This window comes from Salmo salar, chromosome 02 (assembly GCF_965601325.2).
Source record: "Salmo salar chromosome 02, fSalSal1, whole genome shotgun sequence".
Classification (NCBI taxonomy): Eukaryota; Metazoa; Chordata; class Actinopteri; order Salmoniformes; family Salmonidae; genus Salmo; species Salmo salar.
In genome coordinates, this window is record NC_138292.1 from 81,339,078 (window position 1) to 81,360,000 (window position 20,923).

General features: G+C 44.4%; 2 protein-coding genes across 3 annotated transcripts in view; both read right to left on the minus strand.

Moving 5' to 3' along the window:
- Positions 1 to 7,793, minus strand: part of gtf3c1 (general transcription factor IIIC subunit 1) — a 76,842-nt gene extending 69,049 nt beyond the window's left edge. Inside the window, exons 1-5 of the mRNA XM_082969498.1 lie at positions 7,323 to 7,793; positions 6,468 to 6,671; positions 2,842 to 3,018; positions 2,479 to 2,622; positions 1,623 to 1,719 (exon numbers count right to left, since the gene is read on the minus strand). Of these exons, the coding sequence (XP_082825624.1) occupies positions 1,623 to 1,719; positions 2,479 to 2,622; positions 2,842 to 3,018; positions 6,468 to 6,671; positions 7,323 to 7,543 (843 nt within the window). The 5' untranslated portion in view covers positions 7,544 to 7,793. The remainder of the gene's footprint in view (positions 1 to 1,622; positions 1,720 to 2,478; positions 2,623 to 2,841; positions 3,019 to 6,467; positions 6,672 to 7,322) is intronic.
- Positions 7,794 to 9,637: 1,844 nt separating this feature from the next.
- The window catches only part of LOC106593205 (axin-1), a 41,795-nt gene continuing 30,509 nt past the window's right edge, over positions 9,638 to 20,923 (minus strand). For both annotated transcript variants that reach the window (XM_045710612.2, XM_045710605.2), the window contains exon 14: positions 9,638 to 14,337. In XM_045710612.2, the coding sequence (XP_045566568.1) occupies positions 14,211 to 14,337 (127 nt within the window). In that variant the 3' untranslated portion in view covers positions 9,638 to 14,210. The remainder of the gene's footprint in view (positions 14,338 to 20,923) is intronic.

The following is a 20,923-nucleotide window of genomic DNA, read 5'->3' on the forward strand; positions in this document are numbered from 1 at the left end:
CACTCTCTAACCACACACTGCTGATACACACCCACTCTCTAACCACACACTGCTGATACACACCCACTCTCTAACCACACACTGCTGATACACCCACTCTCTAACCACACACTGCTGATACACCCACTCTCTAACCTCACACTGCTGATACACACTCTAACCTCACACTGCTGATACACACTCTCTAACCTCACATTGCTGATACACACTCTCTAACCACACACTGCTGATACACACTCTCTAACCTCACACTGCTGATACACACACTCTAACCTCACACTGCTGATACACACACTCTAACCTCACACTGCTGATACACACACTCTAACCTCACACTGCTGGTACACACTCTCTAACCACACACTGCTGGTACACACCCACTCTCTAACCACACACTGCTGATACACCCACTCTCTAACCTCACACTGCTGGTACACACTCTCTAACCACACACTGCTGGTACACACCCACTCTCTAACCACACACTGCTGATACACCCCACTCTCTAACCTCACACTGCTGGTACACACCTCTCTAACCACACACTGCTGGTACACACCCACTCTCTAACCTCACACTGCTGGTACACACTCTCTAACCACACACTGCTGGTACACACCCACTCTCTAACCACACACTGCTGATACACCCACTCTCTAACCTCACACTGCTGGTACACACTCTCTAACCTCACACTGCTGATACACACTCTCTAACCACACACTGCTGATACACACTCTCTAACCTCACACTGCTGGTACACACTCTAACCACACACTGCTGGTACACACTCTAACCACACACTGCTGGTACACACTCTAACCACACACTGCTGATACACACCCACTCTCTAACCACACACTGCTGATACACCCACTCTCTAACCACACACTGCTGGTGCACACTCTAACCACACACTGCTGGTACACACTCTAACCACACACTGCTGATACACACCCACTCTCTAACCACACACTGCTGATACACACCCACTCTCTAACCACACACTGCTGATACACACCCACTCTCTAACCACACACTGCTGATACACACCCACTCTCTACTGATACACACCCACTCTCTAACCACACACTGCTGATACACCCACTCTCTAACCTCACACTGCTGATACACACACTCTAACCTCACACTGCTGATACACACACTCTAACCTCACACTGCTGATACACACTCTCTAACCTCACATTGCTGATACACACACTCTAACCTCACACTGCTGATACACACTCTCTAACCTCACACTGCTGATACACACTCTCTAACCTCACACTGCTGATACACACTCTCTAACCTCACATTGCTGATACACACACTCTAACCTCACACTGCTGATACACACTCTAACCTCACACTGCTGATACACACTCTCTAACCTCACACTGCTGATACACACTCTAACCTCACACTGCTGATACACACACTCTAACCTCACACTGCTGATACACACTCTCTAACCTCACATTGCTGATACACACTCTAACCACATACTGCTGATACACACTCTCTAACCTCACATTGCTGATACACACTCTAACCACATACTGCTCAATGATGCACTGTTGACTGGAACACACACACACACACACACACGGAGGTCTCACCAGTTGGTCTCGTAGTGTGATCATGGAGGCTATGTGGTTGGGCGCCTCTGACAGGAGGTTAGAGGTCAACTCCATCAGGATATCATACTTACTACGCCTGGAGAGACAGAGAGAGACCCAACCAAATCATGAGAAAACAGAAAGATAATTACTTGACACATTGGAAAGAATTAACAAAAAAACAGAGCAAACTAGAATGCTATTTGGCCCTAAACAGAGAGTACACAGTGGCAGAATACCTGACCACTGTGACTGGCCCAAACTTAAGGAAAGCTTTGACTATGTACAGACTCAGTGAGCATAGCCTTGCTATTGAGAAAGGCCACCGTGGGCAGACCTGGCTCTCAAGAGAAGACAGGCTATGTGCACACTGCCCACAAAATGAGGTGGAAACTGAGCTGCACTTCATAACCTCCTGCCAAATGTATGACCATATTAGAGACACATATTTCCCTCAGATTACACAGATCCACAAATAATTTGAAAACAAACCCAATTTTGATAAACTCCCATATCTACTGGGTGAAATACCACAGTGTGCCATCACAGCAGCAAGATGTGTGACCTGTTGTCACAAGAAAAGGTCAACCAGTGAAGAACAAACACCATTGTAAATACAACCCATATTTATGCTTATTTATTTTCCCTTGTGTACTTGAACCATTTGTACATCGTTACAACACTGTATATATACATAATATGACATTTGTAATGTCTTTATTCTTTTGGAACTTCTGTGAGTGTAATGTTCACTGTTAATAAACAAAAGTGAAATAACCAATACAAATGATCAAGTTCACTTGCTTTGGAAATGTAAACATGTTTTCCATGAATCAGACAGACAGTGTGTACTGACCGGTCTACGTGGAAGCGTTTGAGCAGCAGCAGTATGGAGTGTTGCTGTGCTCCACTGGCCAGTCTGATGACGTGAGACTGCATGGTGATCAGATCATTCTGCGTCAGAGACTTCCTCAAGTAGTGCATCTTCCTCGGGTCCGTCCTGCACCAATCACAACACAGCTTATTACATAGTGTGACCAATCAGAGCAGACTATAGTGGTATTCTAGCAACTTTACAGAGATGAAAGTGTGACAGAGAGCATGCTGGTACATAAACACTAAAGAGGTAGAGGAGATCACTGTGGTTTTCCTGTCAAGCCAGCTACTTGAATGAGCATGGTCTCTCAGTAGCTAAAGAGGTAGATATGTGTTTTCCTACTTGAACGAGCAGGAGTGCAGGTCTCTCTGTAACTCTCCCTGCCAGCGGGCCCTCCCCAGCCTCTCCAGGATACAGTATGAGTGGTCAGTCAGCTTCATGTCTGGGTCTCCTCCATCACCTATCAACACCCTGAACCTTACCCTCTGGGAGGCCACCATTACCAGCTTCCTCCCCCACCTGGAGGACGAGAGGTTATCATGGGTTAAGGGTTGTTTTAGGACCATGCTTAGTATGTACCTGACTAGTTCATGACAAGTTGTGGATTGATTCTACCTCGGGGAGAGGTCATCAGTTGGGGCTATGACTTTCTGTAGTCGGCCAGCTAATGTAATGCTAACAGCCTGTCCCATATCACACCCTATCCCTCCCCCTTGGCCCTAAACCCTTGATGTAACATGCTGACCACACCGCTCGCGTCGCAAAATAAATGTAAACACACATGTTATTCAATTACTGCACCCACGCTGCTCGCGCACTAACGAGCGTCTGCGTTTCCAAGCGCTAAAATAGAAGTCAGTTCTATTTGTGACGCTGAACACGGTGCAAGTCCTGCCTCTCCCATCTCCTCATTGGTTTATAGAAGCAGATACCCACATGCCATCTCCTCATTGGTTACACCAACGTGCACCACCGTTTACATCACCCTCTTCAAAGGGGAGACACTCTAGACCCAGACTGCTACAGACCTATATCTATCCTACCCTGCCTTTCTAAGGTCTTCGAAAGCCAAGTTAATAAACAGATCACCGACCATTTGGAATCCCACCATACCTTCTCCGCTATGCAATCTGGTTTCAGAGCTGGTCATGGGTGCACCTCAGCCACGCTCAAGGTCCTAAACGACATCATAACCGCCATCGATAAGAGACATTACTGTGCAGCTGTATTCATCGACATGTCTAAGGCTTTCGACTCTGTCAATCACCACATTCTTATTGGCAGACTCGACAGCCTTGGTTTCTCAAATGATTGCCTCGCCTGGTTTACCAACTACTTATCTGATAGAGTTCAGTGTGTCAAATGGGAGAGCCTGCTGTCCAGACCTCTGGCAGTCTCTATGGGGGTACCACAGGGTTCAATTCTCGGGCCGACTCTTCTCTGTATACATCAATGATGTTGCTCTTGCTGCTGGTGATTCTCTGATCCACCTCTACGCAGACGACACCATTCTGTATACTTCTGGCCCCTCTTTGGAAACTGTGTTAATTAACAAACCTCCAGACGAGCTTCAATGCCATACAACTCTCCTTCCGTGGCCTCCGACTGCACTTAAACGCAAGTAAAACTAAATGCATGCTATTCAATCGATCACTGCTCGCACCTGCTCGCCCGTCCAGCATCACTACTCTGGACGGCTCTGACTTAGAATACGTGGACAACTACAAATACCTGGGTGTCTGGTTAGACTGTAAACTCTCCTTCCAGACTCACATTAAGCATCTCCAATCCAAAATTAAATCTAGAATCGGCTTCCTATATCGCAACAAAGCATCCTTCACTCATGCTGCCAAACATACCCTCATAAAACTGACCATCCTACCGATCCTCGATTTCGGTGATGTCATCTATAAAATAGCCTCCAACAATACTCAACAAACTGGATGCAGTCTATCACAGTGCCATCCGTTTTGTCACCAAAGCCCCATACACTACCCACCATTGCGACCTGTACGCTCTGGTTGGCTGGCCCTCGCTTCATACTCGTCGCTAAACCCAAAGGCTACAGGTTATCTACAAGTCTCTGCTAGGTAAAGCCCCGCCTTATCTCAGCTCACTGGTCACCATAGTAGCACGCAGGTATATATCACTGGTCACCCCCAAAGCCAATTCCTCCTTTGGTCGTCTTTCCTTCCAGTTCTCTGCTGCCAATGACTGGAACGAACTGCAAAAATCACTGAAGCTGGAGACTCATATCTCCCTCACTAGCTTTAAGCACCAGGTGTCAGAGCAGCTCACAGATCACTGCACCTGTACATAGCCCATCTGTAAACAGCCCATCTATCTACCTACCTCATCCCCATACTGTATTTATTTATTTATTTAACTTGCTCCTTTGCACCCCAGTATCTCTACTCGCACATCCATCTTCTGCACATCTACCAATCCAGTGTTTAATTGCTATATTGTAATTACTTCACCTCCATGGCCTATTTATTGCCTTAACGTACCTCATTTGCACTCACTGTAGATAGACTTTTTGTTTTCTTTTGTTCTACTGTATTATTGACTGTATGTTTTGTTTATTCCATGTGTAACTCTGTTGTATGTGTCGAATTGCTACTCTTTATCTTGGCCAGGTCGCAGTTGCAAATGAGAACTTGTTCTCAACTAACCTACCTGGTTAAATAAAGGTGAAATAAAATACAAAATAAATCACCAATATGCACCAGTTTATATCAATGTGCACCAGTTTATTGCTTCCACATTACAGATCTACAAACATTGAAGTGGGCTTGGGCGATATACCGTTTATATACATACGGGGGCATTTCGAAACACCGACGGTATGATTTTCAATATCGCTCCGCCACTGCTTATAACGATAACGAAGTGTAACTATAAGTGTCAAACTATATCCAGCTCAGGGATCCAGCTATGCATTTGGTTTGCTAACTTGTTAAGATCAAACTTCTTGATTACAGCAGAGACATAACAGCCTGAGTAACAGCTTCTTTAGCTAACAAGCCACTCCTTGCCTCTCTCTGTCATTGCCAAACAGACTGGCCTTTCTACCATCTTCAAATATTAACATTCTATCATTAATGAGCACGAGGAGAACAGAGGACTTGATCGTGATTCGATAACCCCTCACAGCTATCTTCCAATCTCAAACATTATCCAAATATTGGCTTTTATTTTATTGAAATTTCAAACATTTTTAAGGATACAAACTCAAATGTGTTACAAAAATCTAAAATACAACAGCTTGCCAAGCTAACAGCTATCAAAATACAACAGCTTGCCAAGCTAACAGCTATCAAAATACAACAGCTTGCCAAGCTAACAGCTATCAAAATACAACAGCTTGCCAAGCTAACAGCTATCAAAATACAACAGCTTGCCCAGCTAACAGCTATCAAAATACAACAGCTTGCCCAGCTAACAGCTATCAAAATACAACAGCTTGCCTAGCTAACAGCTATCAAAATACAACAGCTTGCCAAGCTAACGGCTAAATGTTTGTTTTTGACTGTTATAATTAGAATTATATTCTTTAGGCTCTACATGTTGTCATGGAAAATATCAATGTAATTTCTAACAACCAATGAGCAACTCCGGTGTAAATGTAGCTGCATATTGAACATTGAGATGTTAGCTAAAAAGACCGGTACTCAGACTAGAGACATTTAATCACCTGCTGGATCAAGATCCCTGTTGCCTAAATTGTTTTGTGTGTCAAATAGCACCTTTGTGTGTACTTCCAATAATACCATATACTGTATGGTACAGAAACGGTATGAAGATCTGGATACCGCCACAAAATGTACACTGAAGGGTTACGGCCAAGGAGAGGTGGAGAAATTGGGACCAGCTGGATATGAATGTCTTAGAGATAGCTTGAATCTTCAGACAGTTTACCCCCCCCCAACACACACACACATTAATCTTCAGCCAGTTTCTCCCACCTTTTGAAGGCATCCTCTAACGTTAGACGTGGCGTCAGGCTGGTGGTGCGGATGATTGGGGTGACGTTTCTCCTCTCCTTGAAGAAGACGCACGAGCCCTGGATTCCCCTCTTATCCTCCAATAAGATCTGGACAGGGTAGGAGTCCACTCTGTCCCAACAAGATGCTTCCTGAATCCCTGTGTCTGGATCTATGTCTGCAAACCTGAAGAACAGACATATGGCATGGAGAGGGATAGTGGCATTGGCAGCTTGCACGCAGCTAACTGAACATTTGGCACTGAGCATGGCTAGATATTTAGCCATCAAGGTTAGTTAACTAGTTAGTGTCAGCTTTGGAGTCAGGGCTTCTGAATGGTTTTACTAGCTAGTTAGATAGTTTGTTTCAAATTCAGAGGCTATCAAACAATGACATAACGCTACAAATGTACGATATAGGGGAAATGTTTAGTAGGACTGTTAGGAACTGGGAAATCCATGTTCAAAACAAACTTTCGCAGTTGGAGCTAGTTTTTTCTCTCCAATTTCTCAGTGGTCTTGAACGCACTGAAGTAGCTAGACAAGTAACGGCTCGATCACGCCGACAGTGTCAATGCATTTTGGTACACCTGAAGTACTTTCATTCCAATGGAACGCTGCGTTTGCCTTGCAACATTGCGTTTCAGAGGCAGTTGCAGTGAATACCTTGGATTTATCTAAAGTATGCGTCATACTGTATGCGCAGACGGCTTGACAGAAATGGTAGCAGAAGGTGAATGTTGAACTTTTGTTGCACACATATCCAGACGATGCTCCGTCCCATTTTTCGTAATGACACTGTACGTGTGATCGACGCGTAAGAAAAACTCCAACCTACCTGTCGACGAGCACGACATCCGCTCTCTCTTGCGGCAGCTCGTAGAAGTCGACTTCGTGGTTCGAGACCAAGGATTTCCAAATGAACTCTTTAGTATACGAGTCTAGATTCCGTGGGAAAGCAGGGTTCCTCTTTTCCAACCGAATCCACAGAGAGAGGATAGTAACCCCGTCCAGTCCCTCCAACGCCACTTCGTCCATCACTATGTCTAGCGGATCCATGGCTAGCAAACTAACGTTAGCTCGCTAGCTCCGCTGCGAATTCGTGACTCAAAGTTTAAAAAATGACCAGCTACTACTGTACGGCTCGATATGCATTCAAAGCATCTGAATTGTATCCTGTTTAATTAAAACCGCCAAATTAAAACGTTAAATAAAGCACATTTCACGCAAAAATGTATGTTTTCTTTGGGAGCTGCCGTTTCAACTGTGTGTTCCTGTCGTTACGTTGCACATGTAAACTTTGACCTTGTGTTGTACGTCATTCGCGAACGGTCAGGTTACCCGAAGGACATCTCCCAATGTTCCACAAGATGGCGTACTACTCACATTTACCTGGAAAAATACAACGGAAACTGTAGTCATCACAACAGTTAAATGAGGGCAATAAACTGAAATCAACAAACGTTATTGCATCCAACTCCTGATATTAAAAGGGCTGAGCTAAAATATGTTGCGGAATAGCTTGGGACTGTCCTTAAAGGGTGCACTAAACCGATGGGAACAAATAGTCAGGAGGATTGTGTCTGTTTCCATGTTGTCCAGCTGTGTCTAACATTTAACGTAAACCCTGTTTCTTGTCTGCATCGAAGTAGCGGTCCTTGTACCTAGCATCGAGCATGGTGGCAACACAGTAAAGAGGCTCAGAGAGATCGCAACCGAATCGCTTGTGCACAGCCTCGAGTACTTTTCTAAGTTAACCCCATGGTCTGTGTCGGCAGTTTTGTTGAGCAGGCGCGTCAATACCATTAGAGGGTATCACGTCTGCTGCAGACGCAGTTGATGAGCTTATTTCTCGAGTCAGTTGTTCGAATGGAGCTAGGAGTGTGTTCATGTTTCAAACATGTTCTCAAATGCCATTGAAATGGCAGCAGCGGTATGAGAACCAGCACATTCTTGAGCAATACGGCTTTCCTCAGTACAAAATCCTCGTCGACACACTGTGCTGTCAAACTCAGCATGCTCATGGGGCTGACATCGCTGGTCCAAATGTCATGAAGCTAATAGCAGTGACGCCCGTAGCAAGTAGCTCATGGATGTGCGTTTCAACAATACTGTGTAACTCCGGTAGGGCAACATCTGAAAAATAGTGCCTAATTGGTAGTGTGTCCTGGGGCTCGAGGTGCTCCACCAGTCGGCGAAAGCGAACATCATCCACAACAGAGAACGGTTGATTGTTAAGGACAATGAATTCCATTATCTTGGTGTTAATGTCCTTCGCCTTTGAATTGTCTCGCTGAAGTGTTTTTACTCTTTCAAATGACTGCTGGACTTGTTGACTGCTCTATCCACACAGCAGACATTGTGGGCTAGGTTAGGAATGCTGTGTTGCACATGTAGCGCGACATTTTACGTGGCGTCATTATGTCATGTACCTACGTTATATAGGTATGGCACGTCAGCTAAGACATCGGTTTTGCACATCGCCGTTAAACTAGACATCGGGCTGATGCCGATGCTGGTATTTTTAGCTAATACCGTCCGATTCCGATATGCTTACCGATATATCGTGCTTCCCTAATTGGTACCTTTAGCAGACTCCATGTATAGATTGGTACCTTTAGCAGACTCCATGTATAGATTGGTACCTTTAGCAGACTCCATGTATAGATTGGTACCTTTAGCAGACTCCATGTATAGATTGGTACCTTTAGCAGACTCCATGTATAGATTGGTACCTTTAGCAGACTCCATGTATAGATTGGTACCTTTAGCAGACTCCATGTATAGATTGGTACCTTTAGCAGACTCCATGTATAGATTGGTACCTTTAGCAGACTCCATGTATAGATTGGTACCTTTAGCAGACTCCATGTATAGATTGGTACCTTTAGCAGACTCCATGTATAGATTGGTACCTTTAGCAGACTCCATGTATAGATTGGTACCTTTAGCAGACTCCATGTATAGATTGGTACCTTTAGCAGACTCCATGTATAGATTGGTAGAAGTGCCTGCCCAGAAGCAGTCATCAATGTTTAGGTTTTGTAAAGCGTCAATACATCCTTTTCACATAAATCCTGACAGCATAGCAATGGCATAGCGACGGCAACAGAACGATGCGCTACTACTCCATCAACAAGGACAGGGGTCATATTTTATTCAATGTATTTATTAACGAAGTACCTTTTTAAAAAGAAATGTACACGTGAATCCAGCGCTCTGCAATCTCTGTGTAGTCTGTAGTTTATAAACCTCAGAGATTGGCTGGCTGTCAGCGGGTTGAGGACTGAAAACATAGGAAATATGGCAATGTACATATTTACATAGTGAAGAGCAGGCTTGTCTAGACCGACACAGCGTAATGTTGGTTGAAAATAATAAACTAAATAACAATGATTTAAAAACAGCACCTAGAGGCTAATGCATGTAATGACAGGTTTTATGACAATCAGTGATTGAAGTTAGGATGGGAATAAAAAGGCACAGTTTTCACCCCACCACCACTGACATCTGGGCCTGTATTCAGAAATCTTCTCAGAGTAGGTTGGCTGGATCTAGGATCAGGTTGTCCCCCCTGTCCAGTTGGAACTTGCAACGCCAGGGGGGACGGGGAACCAGTATCAATGAAAATGTATTCCACTCACTACTGTAAGTCGCTCTGGATAAGAACGTCTGCTAAATTACAAATGTAATGTTATTCATTGTGATCTTAAAATAAACAAATAAAATTATAGATCAGTCCCACATACTCTGTAGTGACCCTGTAAGAACTTAGTTAAATTAAATGGAAATTACCTTAATTATAATTACTACCATTCTAAAAAAGGACCCTTACAGCTTTTCCCATTAATTTATGAGAATTCCAGGGAGACGTCTCAAATGGCACCCTATTCCCTATATAGTGCACTACTTTTTACCAGGTCCCTATGGCCAATGGCACCCTATTCTCTATGTAGTGCACTACTTTTAAGGCCAGTAGAGTACAATATAGAAAATAGGGTGCAATCCAGGACATCCCCCCCAATACTTCCAATAACACAGCATTAAATACCATTCAAAAGGGGCAATGTAGTTTACAACTACAAATAAAACTAAAATCAGGTATAATCCAATGTATAATCGTAAAATACATTTTATATAAAATGAGAACATGCTTGCCGATTATTGGACAGATATTGTCGCATGAAACAACATTCTCTCATCTAAAACGTTATAATTCAGAGGGGGAGATAGTGGGACCACCATCTTGGATTTATAGTGGGACCACCATCTTGGATTTATAGTGGGACCACCATCTTGGATTTATAGTGGGTCACCATCTTGGATTTATAGTGGGTCACCATCTTGGATTTATAGTGGGTCACCATCTTGGATTTTTTGGGATGAAATAGTCCTATTGTGTATTTACCCTCTTCGACCAGATCTGAGTGCAAGTCAACTTCAGGCACTGTTTCTCCAGAAGTTGATTTAAAACCCTATACATTTAACTCCACATTATAGACTGGACTATTGGGGAAAATAGGGATAACCAAGTGAATTTCTGCCATACAGACAGATGCACAATAAAACAATACATTTCACAACGGGACTAACTGTACAGACAGACGCATTTGACAGATGTACAGACAGTGCCCAGAGACAGACAGACATCGCAACACAGACAGGTTATGGATTTTCTTTGGCTGTTTACATAGATCCACGCACTGTAGATCAGTTCATTGTAGAAATACAACATAGTACATAGAATACACACAGTACAGGAACCTTGGAGTAAAAAACAGATCCTAAGACAGTTTCCTCTGCAGAGAGTGACACCTTATTCCCTATGTAGTGCACTACTTCTGACCACAGCCCTATGAAACCTGGTGAAAAGTAGTGCACTATATAGGGAATAGGGTGTCACTTGAGACACAACACAGGGTTAGGGCTAAGCTGATTCTAGATCTGTGCTCTGCTATTCGGCAGCTTTGATCTGAAACAGATACAGGCCCTGGGTGTCTGAGGGGAGAAGTTGGGGAGAGTTGCAGTACATTAATGATCGACAGACAGTTTTCAAATTCCAAACCAATCCCTAGTCCCCACTCCAAAACTAGGGTGTAGGGGGGTTCAACCTAGGGTGTATGGGGTTAGGGGTTTCAACCTAGAGTGTAGGGGGTTAGGGTTTCAACCTAGAGTGTAGGGGGTTAGGGTTTCAACCTAGAGTGTAGGGGGTTAGGGTTTCAACCTAGAGTGTAGGGGGTTAGGGTTTCAACCTAGAGTGTAGGGGGTTAGGGTTTCAACCTAGAGTGTAGGCGGTTAGGGTTTCAACCTAGAGTGTAGGGGGTTAGGGTTTCAACCTAGAGTGTAGGGGGTTAGGGTTTCAACCTAGAGTGTAGGGGGTTAGGGTTTCAACCTAGAGTGTAGGGGGTTAGGGTTTCAACCTAGAGTGTAGGGGGTTAGGGTTTCAACCTAGAGTGTAGGGGGTTAGGGTTTCAACCTAGAGTGTAGGGGGTTAGGGGTTCAACCTAGAGTGTAGGGGGTTAGGGGTTCAACCTAGAGTGTAGGGGGTTAGGGGTTCAACCTAGAGTGTAGGGGGTTAGGGGTTCAACCTAGAGTGTAGGGGGTTAGGGGTTCAACCTAGAGTGTAGGGGGTTAGGGTTCAACCTAGAGTGTAGGGGGTTAGGGTTCAACCTAGAGTGTAGGGGGTTAGGGTTTCAACCTAGAGTGTAGGGGGTTAGGGTTTCAACCTAGAGTGTAGGGGGTTAGGGTTTCAACCTAGAGTGTAGGGGGTTAGGGTTTCAACCTAGAGTGTAGGGGGTTAGGGTTTCAACCTAGGGTGTAGGGGGTTAGGGGTTTCAACCTAGGGTGTAGGGGGTTAGGGTTTCAACCTAGGGTGTAGGGGGTTAGGGTTTCAACCTAGGGTGTAGGGGGTTAGAGTTTCAACCTAGAGTGTAAGGGGTTAGGGTTCAAACTAGGGTGTAGGGTTCAACTTAGGGTGTAGAGGTTAGGGGTTCAACCTAAGGTGTAGGGATTAGGGTTCAACCTAGGGTGTAGGGGTTAGGGTTTCAACCTAGGGTGTAGGGGTTAGGGTTTCAACCTAGGGTGTAGGGGTTAGGGTTTCAACCTAGGGTGTAGGGGGTTAGGGTTTCAACCTAGGGTGTAGGGGGTTAGGGTTTCAACCTAGGGTGTAGGGGGTTAGGGTTTCAACCTAGGGTGTAGGGGGTTAGGGTTTCAACCTAGGGTGTAGGGGGTTAGGGTTTCAACCTAGGGTGTAGGGGGTTAGGGTTTCAACCTAGGGTGTAGGGGGTTAGGGTTTCAACCTAGGGTGTAGGGGTTAGGGTTTCAACCTAGGGTGTAGGGGTTAGAGGCAGTTGAACGGGATAATAGACATGAAGCGTCTCCTGGAGAAGCATGGACTGCCTGAAAACAGATTTCAGCCCTTACAAGACTCAGCCATCTAGCTTTAAAATATATACCTTTACATATAAAAACACAAGGAGTCCCAAACCACACCCTAACCCCCCTCTCCCCCCACGTAGTGCACTAGCTGGGGAATAGGGTGCCATTAGCCATAGGGCTCTGGTTAAAAGTAGTGCACTAGAAAGGGAATAGGGTGCCGTTAGGGACTGTACCCCAGCCTGTACACATGTTAAAACCTACTAGTACCTGTACATTACCCACCCAGAAAAAATACTCCACGTCTACAGGTAAAAAGACTACTTTTCCTTTTATGTCCGTAGGCATAGCGTTGTATCAAAAATATACAGCTGCAGTAAACCAGTTTTACAGAGCAATGTTTGTTTGAACAGAATGCTTTGACATCGCTAGGTGACATCAGAGGATGGAGCGTGAAGGTTCTTTATGATGTCATTATGATGTCCACGTGTTGAGGAGATGAAGGCTCCGCTCCATGATGAAAATCCTCACCTCATCGGTTTACGTCCCAAACGGCAGCCTATTCCCTATAGTGACCAGGGACCATAGGGCTTTTATTTTGGAACATAAAAGCTTGTAAAAACACCGTCTTTCAGCTCCAAATTATTTTACATTTCGGTATTCTAAAAATATTCCCAGGCATAATAGAGAGATAGGTGATTGTATACAAATGTAAGCAAGGTTTGAAATGATTATGTTTTAGTCAAATAGTCTATCTGTTTGGGCTTGTTGTATTCAATTTGCAGTCCACAAATTCTATGTAATTATATTCAGGCCCCCTGACCAGCCACTCAAGATTAAAAAAATAATAATAATCAGCCTAAGGCTGAATCTAGTTGATGATCACTGGGGTCTAGGGTGCTATTTGGGCCGCACCCATCCCCTCTGCCCCCTCAGTGACGAGTCTAGGGACTGAAGGGAGTGAGATTCCGGAATGGAACTCAGCCGTCATCCTGTTCCGAGCACCATGACGTCACCATAGCAACTTAGCAGCAGCTGGTTCTGGAAGGAGAACAACTCCCCCAGAACAGGAGGAAGACTGTTTAGAAATCGGCTTTTCACCCTGTTCATCCCTCCATCCTTCCTTTCCAAACGTGTTCCTCTACGCTTCAACCAGGCAGTGACATTCTGTGTACCATTCCATCCTTGTGTCTCATCCTTTCCCACCCTCCTTTACATCCTCCCCCGCTCCTCCTCTTCCAAAAGCACTCTCTCCACCTCCTCTTCCTCCGTTCCGGTTCAGTCTTTTCTCTGCGTCATTGTTCCTCCTCCACTTCCTACTTCCTCCCGGCTCCATTTCCTGTTTCCTGGTTCAGTCCACCTTCTCTACCTTACCGATGATCTTCTCCTCGTAGATGGGCAAGACGGCGTCGTCCTCTTTGACTTCCTCAAACACCACGCCACAGTCAAACTCATCACTCACCTTCTTAAAGTAGAACCTAGAACACACACATAATGAATCAACACACACACACACACACACACAGTGAATCAACACACACACACACACAGTGAATCAACACACACACACAGTGAATCAACACACACACAGTGAATCAACACACACACAGTGAATCAACACACACACAGTGAATCAACAATGAACCAACACACACACACACACACACAGTGAATCAACACACACACACACACACACAGTGAATCAACACACACACACACACACACACACACACACACACATACACAGTGAATCAACACAAACACACACAAACAACACACACACACAGTGAATCAACACAAACACACACAGTGAATCAACACACACACACACACAGTGAATCAACACACACACACACACAGTGAATCAACACACACACACACACAGTGAATCAACACACACACACACACAGTGAATCAACATACACACACACACACACAGTGAATCAACACACACACACACACACACAGTGAATCAACACACACACACACACCACACACACACAGTGAATCAACACACACACACACACACACACACACACAGTGAATCAACACACACACAGTGAATCACACACACACACAGTGAATCACACACACACACACACACACACGTGAATCACACACACACACACACACACAGTGAATCAACACACACACACACACACACACAGTGAATCAACACACACACACACACACACACACAGTGAATCAACACACACACACACACAGTGAATCAACACACACACACACACACACAGTGAATCAACACACAGACACACACAGTGAATCAACACACACACAGTGAATCAACACAAACACAGTGAATCAACACAAACACACAGTGAATCAACACACACACACAGTGAATCAACACACACACACAGTGAATCAACACAAACACACACAGTGAATCAACACAAACACACACAGTGAATCAACACACACACACAGTGAATCAACACACACACACAGTGAATCAACACACACACACACACACAGTGAATCAACACACACACACACACACACACACAGTGAATCAACACACACACACACAGTGAATCAACACACACACACAGTGAATCAACACACACACACAGTGAATCAACACACACACACACACAGTGAATCAACACACACACACAGTGAATCAACACACACACACACACACACACAGTGAATCAACACACACACACACACACACACAGTGAATCAACACACACAGTGAATCAACACACACACACACACACACAGTGAATCAACACACAGTGAATCAACACACACACACAGTCAATCAACACACACACACAGTGAATCAACACACACACACAGTGAATCAACACACACACACACACACACACACACAGTGAATCAACACACACAGTGAATCAACACACACACACACAGTGAATCAACACACACAGTGAATCAACACACACACACACACAGTGAATCAACACACACACACAGTGAATCAACACACACACACACACACACAGTGAATCAACACACACACACACACACACACACACAGTGAATCAACACACACAGTGAATCAACACACACACACACACACACACACAGTGAATCAACACACACACACACACACACACAGTGAATCAACACACAGTGAATCAACACACACACACAGTCAATCAACACACACACACAGTCAATCAACACACACACACAGTGAATCAACACACACACACAGTGAATCAACACACACACACACACACACACACACAGTGAATCAACACACACACACACAGTGAATCAACACACACACACACAGTGAATCAACACACACAGTGAATCAACACACACAGTGAATCAACCACACACACACACACTGTGAATCAACACACACACACACACACACACACAGTGAATCAACACACACACACACACACACAGTGAATCAACACACACACACAGTGAATCAACACACACACACACACACACACAGTGAATCAACACACACACACACACACACACACCACACACACACACACACACACAGTGAATCAACACACACACACACACACACAGTGAATCAACACACACACACAGTGAATCAACACACACACACGTGAATCAACACACACACACACACACACACACACACACACACAGTGAATCAACACACACACACACACACACACACACACACACACAGTGAATCAACACACACAGTCAATCAACACACACAGTCAATCAACACACACACACAGTGAATCAACACACACACACACACACACACACACACACACACACACACACACACAGTGAATCAACACACACACACACACAGTGAATCAACACACACAGTGAATCAACACACACACACACACACACACAGTGAATCAACACACACACACACACACACACACAGTGAATCAACACACACACACACATCACACACACACACACACACAGTGAATCAACACACACACACACACACACAGTGAATCAACACACACACACACACAGTGAATCAACACACACACACACACAGTGAATCAACACACACACACACACAGTGAATCAACACACACACACACACACAGTGAATCAACACACACACACACACAGTGAATCAACACACACACACACACACAGTGAATCAACACACACACAGTGAATCAACACACACACAGTGAATCAACACACACACAGTGAATCAACACACACACACACAGTGAATCAACACACACACACAGTGAATCAACACACACACACACACACACACAGTGAATCAACACACACACACACACACACACACACAGTGAATCAACACACAGTGAATCAACACACAGTGAATCAACACACAGTGAATCAACACAGTGAATCAACACACACAGTGAATCAACACACACACACAGTGAATCAACACACACACACACACAGTGAATCAACACACACACACACACACACACAGTGAATCAACACACACACACACACACACACAGTGAATCAACACACACACACACACACAGTGAATCAACACACACACACACACACAGTGAATCAACACACACACACACACACAGTGAATCAACACACACACACACACACACACACAGTGAATCAACACACACACACACACACACACACACGTGAATCACACACACACACACAGTGAATCAACACACACACACACAGTGAATCAACACACACACACACACAGTGAATCACACACACACACACACACAGTGAATCAACACACACACACACACACAGTGAATCAACACACACACACACAGTGAATCAACACACACACACAGTGAATCAACACACACACACACACACACACAGTGAATCAACACACACACACACACACACACACACAGTGAATCAACACACAGTGAATCAACACAGTGAATCAACACACAGTGAATCAACACACAGTGAATCAACACACAGTGAATCAACACAGTGAATCAACACACACACACAGTGAATCAACACACACACACAGTGAATCAACACACACACACAGTGAATCAACACACACACACAGTGAATCAACACACACACACAGTGAATCAACACACACACACAGTGAATCAACACACACACACAGTGAATCAACACACACAGTGAATCAACACACACACACACACACAGTGAATCAACACACACACACACACACACACAGTGAATCAACACACACACACACACACAGTGAATCACACACACACACACACACAGTGAATCAACACACACACACACACACAGTGAATCAACACACACACACACACACACACCACACACACAGTGAATCAACACACACACACACACACACACACAGTGAATCAACACACACACACACACACACACACAGTGAATCAACACACACACACACACAGTGAATCAACACACACACACACACAGTGAATCAACACACACACACACACACAGTGAATCAACACACACACACACAGTGAATCAACACACACACACACACACAGTGAATCAACACACAGTGAATCAACACACAGTGAATCAACACACAGTGAATCAACACACAGTGAATCAACACACAGTGAATCAACACAGTGAATCAACACACACTCACACACACACAGTGAATCAACACACACACACAGTGAATCAACACACACACACACAGTGAATCAACACACACACACAGTGAATCAACACACACACACAGTGAATCAACACACACACACAGTGAATCCACACACCACACACACACACAGTGAATCAACACACACACACAGTGAATCAACACACACACACAGTGAATCAACACACACACACAGTGAATCAACACACACAGTGAATCAACACACACACACACACACAGTGAATCAACACACACACACACACACACACACACACAGTGAATCAACACACACACACACACACACACAGTGAATCAACACACACACACACACACACACACAGTGAATCAACACACACACACACACAGTGAATCACACACACACACACACACAGTGAATCAACACACACACACACACACAGTGAATCAACACACACACACACACACAGTGAATCAACACACACACACACACACACAGTGAATCAACACACACACACACAGTGAATGAACACACAGTGAATCAACACACAGTGAATCAACACACAGTGAATAAACACACACACACACAGTGAATACACACACACACACACAGTGAATCAACACACACACACAGTGAATCAACACACACACACACAGTGAATCAACACACACACACACAGTGAATCAACACACACACACAGTGAATCAACACACACACACACACAGTGAATCAACACACACACACAGTGAATCAACACACACACACAGTGAATCAACACACACACACAGTGAATCAACACACACACAGAGTGAATCAACACACACACAGTGAATCAACACACACACAGTGAATCAACACACACACAGACACACACACACAGTGAATCAACACACACACACACAGTGAATCAACACACAGTGAATCAACACACAGTGAATCAACACACAGTGAATCAACACACACACACACACACACACAGTGAATCACACACACACACACACACAGTGAATCAACACACACACACACACACACAGTGAATCAACACACACACACACAGTGAATCAACACACACACACAGTGAATCAACACACACACACAGTGAATCAACACACACACACAGTGAATCAACACACACACACACACACACAGTGAATCAACACACACACACACCACACAGTGAATCAACACACACACACACACACACAGTGAATCAACACACACACACACACACAGTGAATCAACACACACACACACACACACAGTGAATCACACACACACACACACAGTGAATCAACACACACACACAGTGAATCAACACACACACACAGTGAATCAACACACACACACAGTGAATCAACACACACACAACAAGTGAATCACACACACACACACACACAGTGAATCAACACACACACACGACACACACACACAGTGAATCAACACACACACACACACACACACAGTGAATCAACACACACACACACACACAACAACACACACACGTGAATCAACACACACAGTGAATCAACACACACACACACACACACACGTGAATCAACACACACACACACACACACAACAACACACAGTGAATCAACACACACACACAGTCAATCAACACACACACACAGTGAATCAACACACACACACAGTGAATCAACACACACACACAGTGAATCAACACACACAGTGAATCAACACACACACACACACACAGTGAATCAACACACACACACACACACACACAGTGAATCAACACACACACACACACACACACACACACAGTGAATCAACACACACACACACACAGTGAATCAACACACACACACACACACAGTGAATCAACACACACACACACACACAGTGAATCAACACACACACACACACACAGTGAATCACACACACACACACACACACACAGTGAATCAACACACACACACACAGTGAATCAACACACAGTGAATGAACACACAGTGAATCAACACACAGTGAATAAACACACAGTGAATAAACACACACACACACAGTGAATACACACACACACACACAGTGAATCAACACACACACACAGTGAATCAACACACACACACAGTGAATCAACACACACACACACAGTGAATCAACACACACACACACAGTGAATCAACACACACACACAGTGAATCAACACACACACACAGTGAATCAACACACACACACAGTGAATCAACACACACACACAGTGAATCAACACACACACACAGTGAATCAACACACACACACAGTGAATCAACACACACACACAGTGAATCAACACACACACACAGACACACACACACACACACAGTGAATCAACACACACACACACAGTGAATCAACACACACACACACACAGTGAATCAACACACACACACACACACACACACACAGTGAATCAACACACACACACACACACACACAGTGAATCAACACACACACACACACACACAGTGAATCAACACACACACACACACACAGTGAA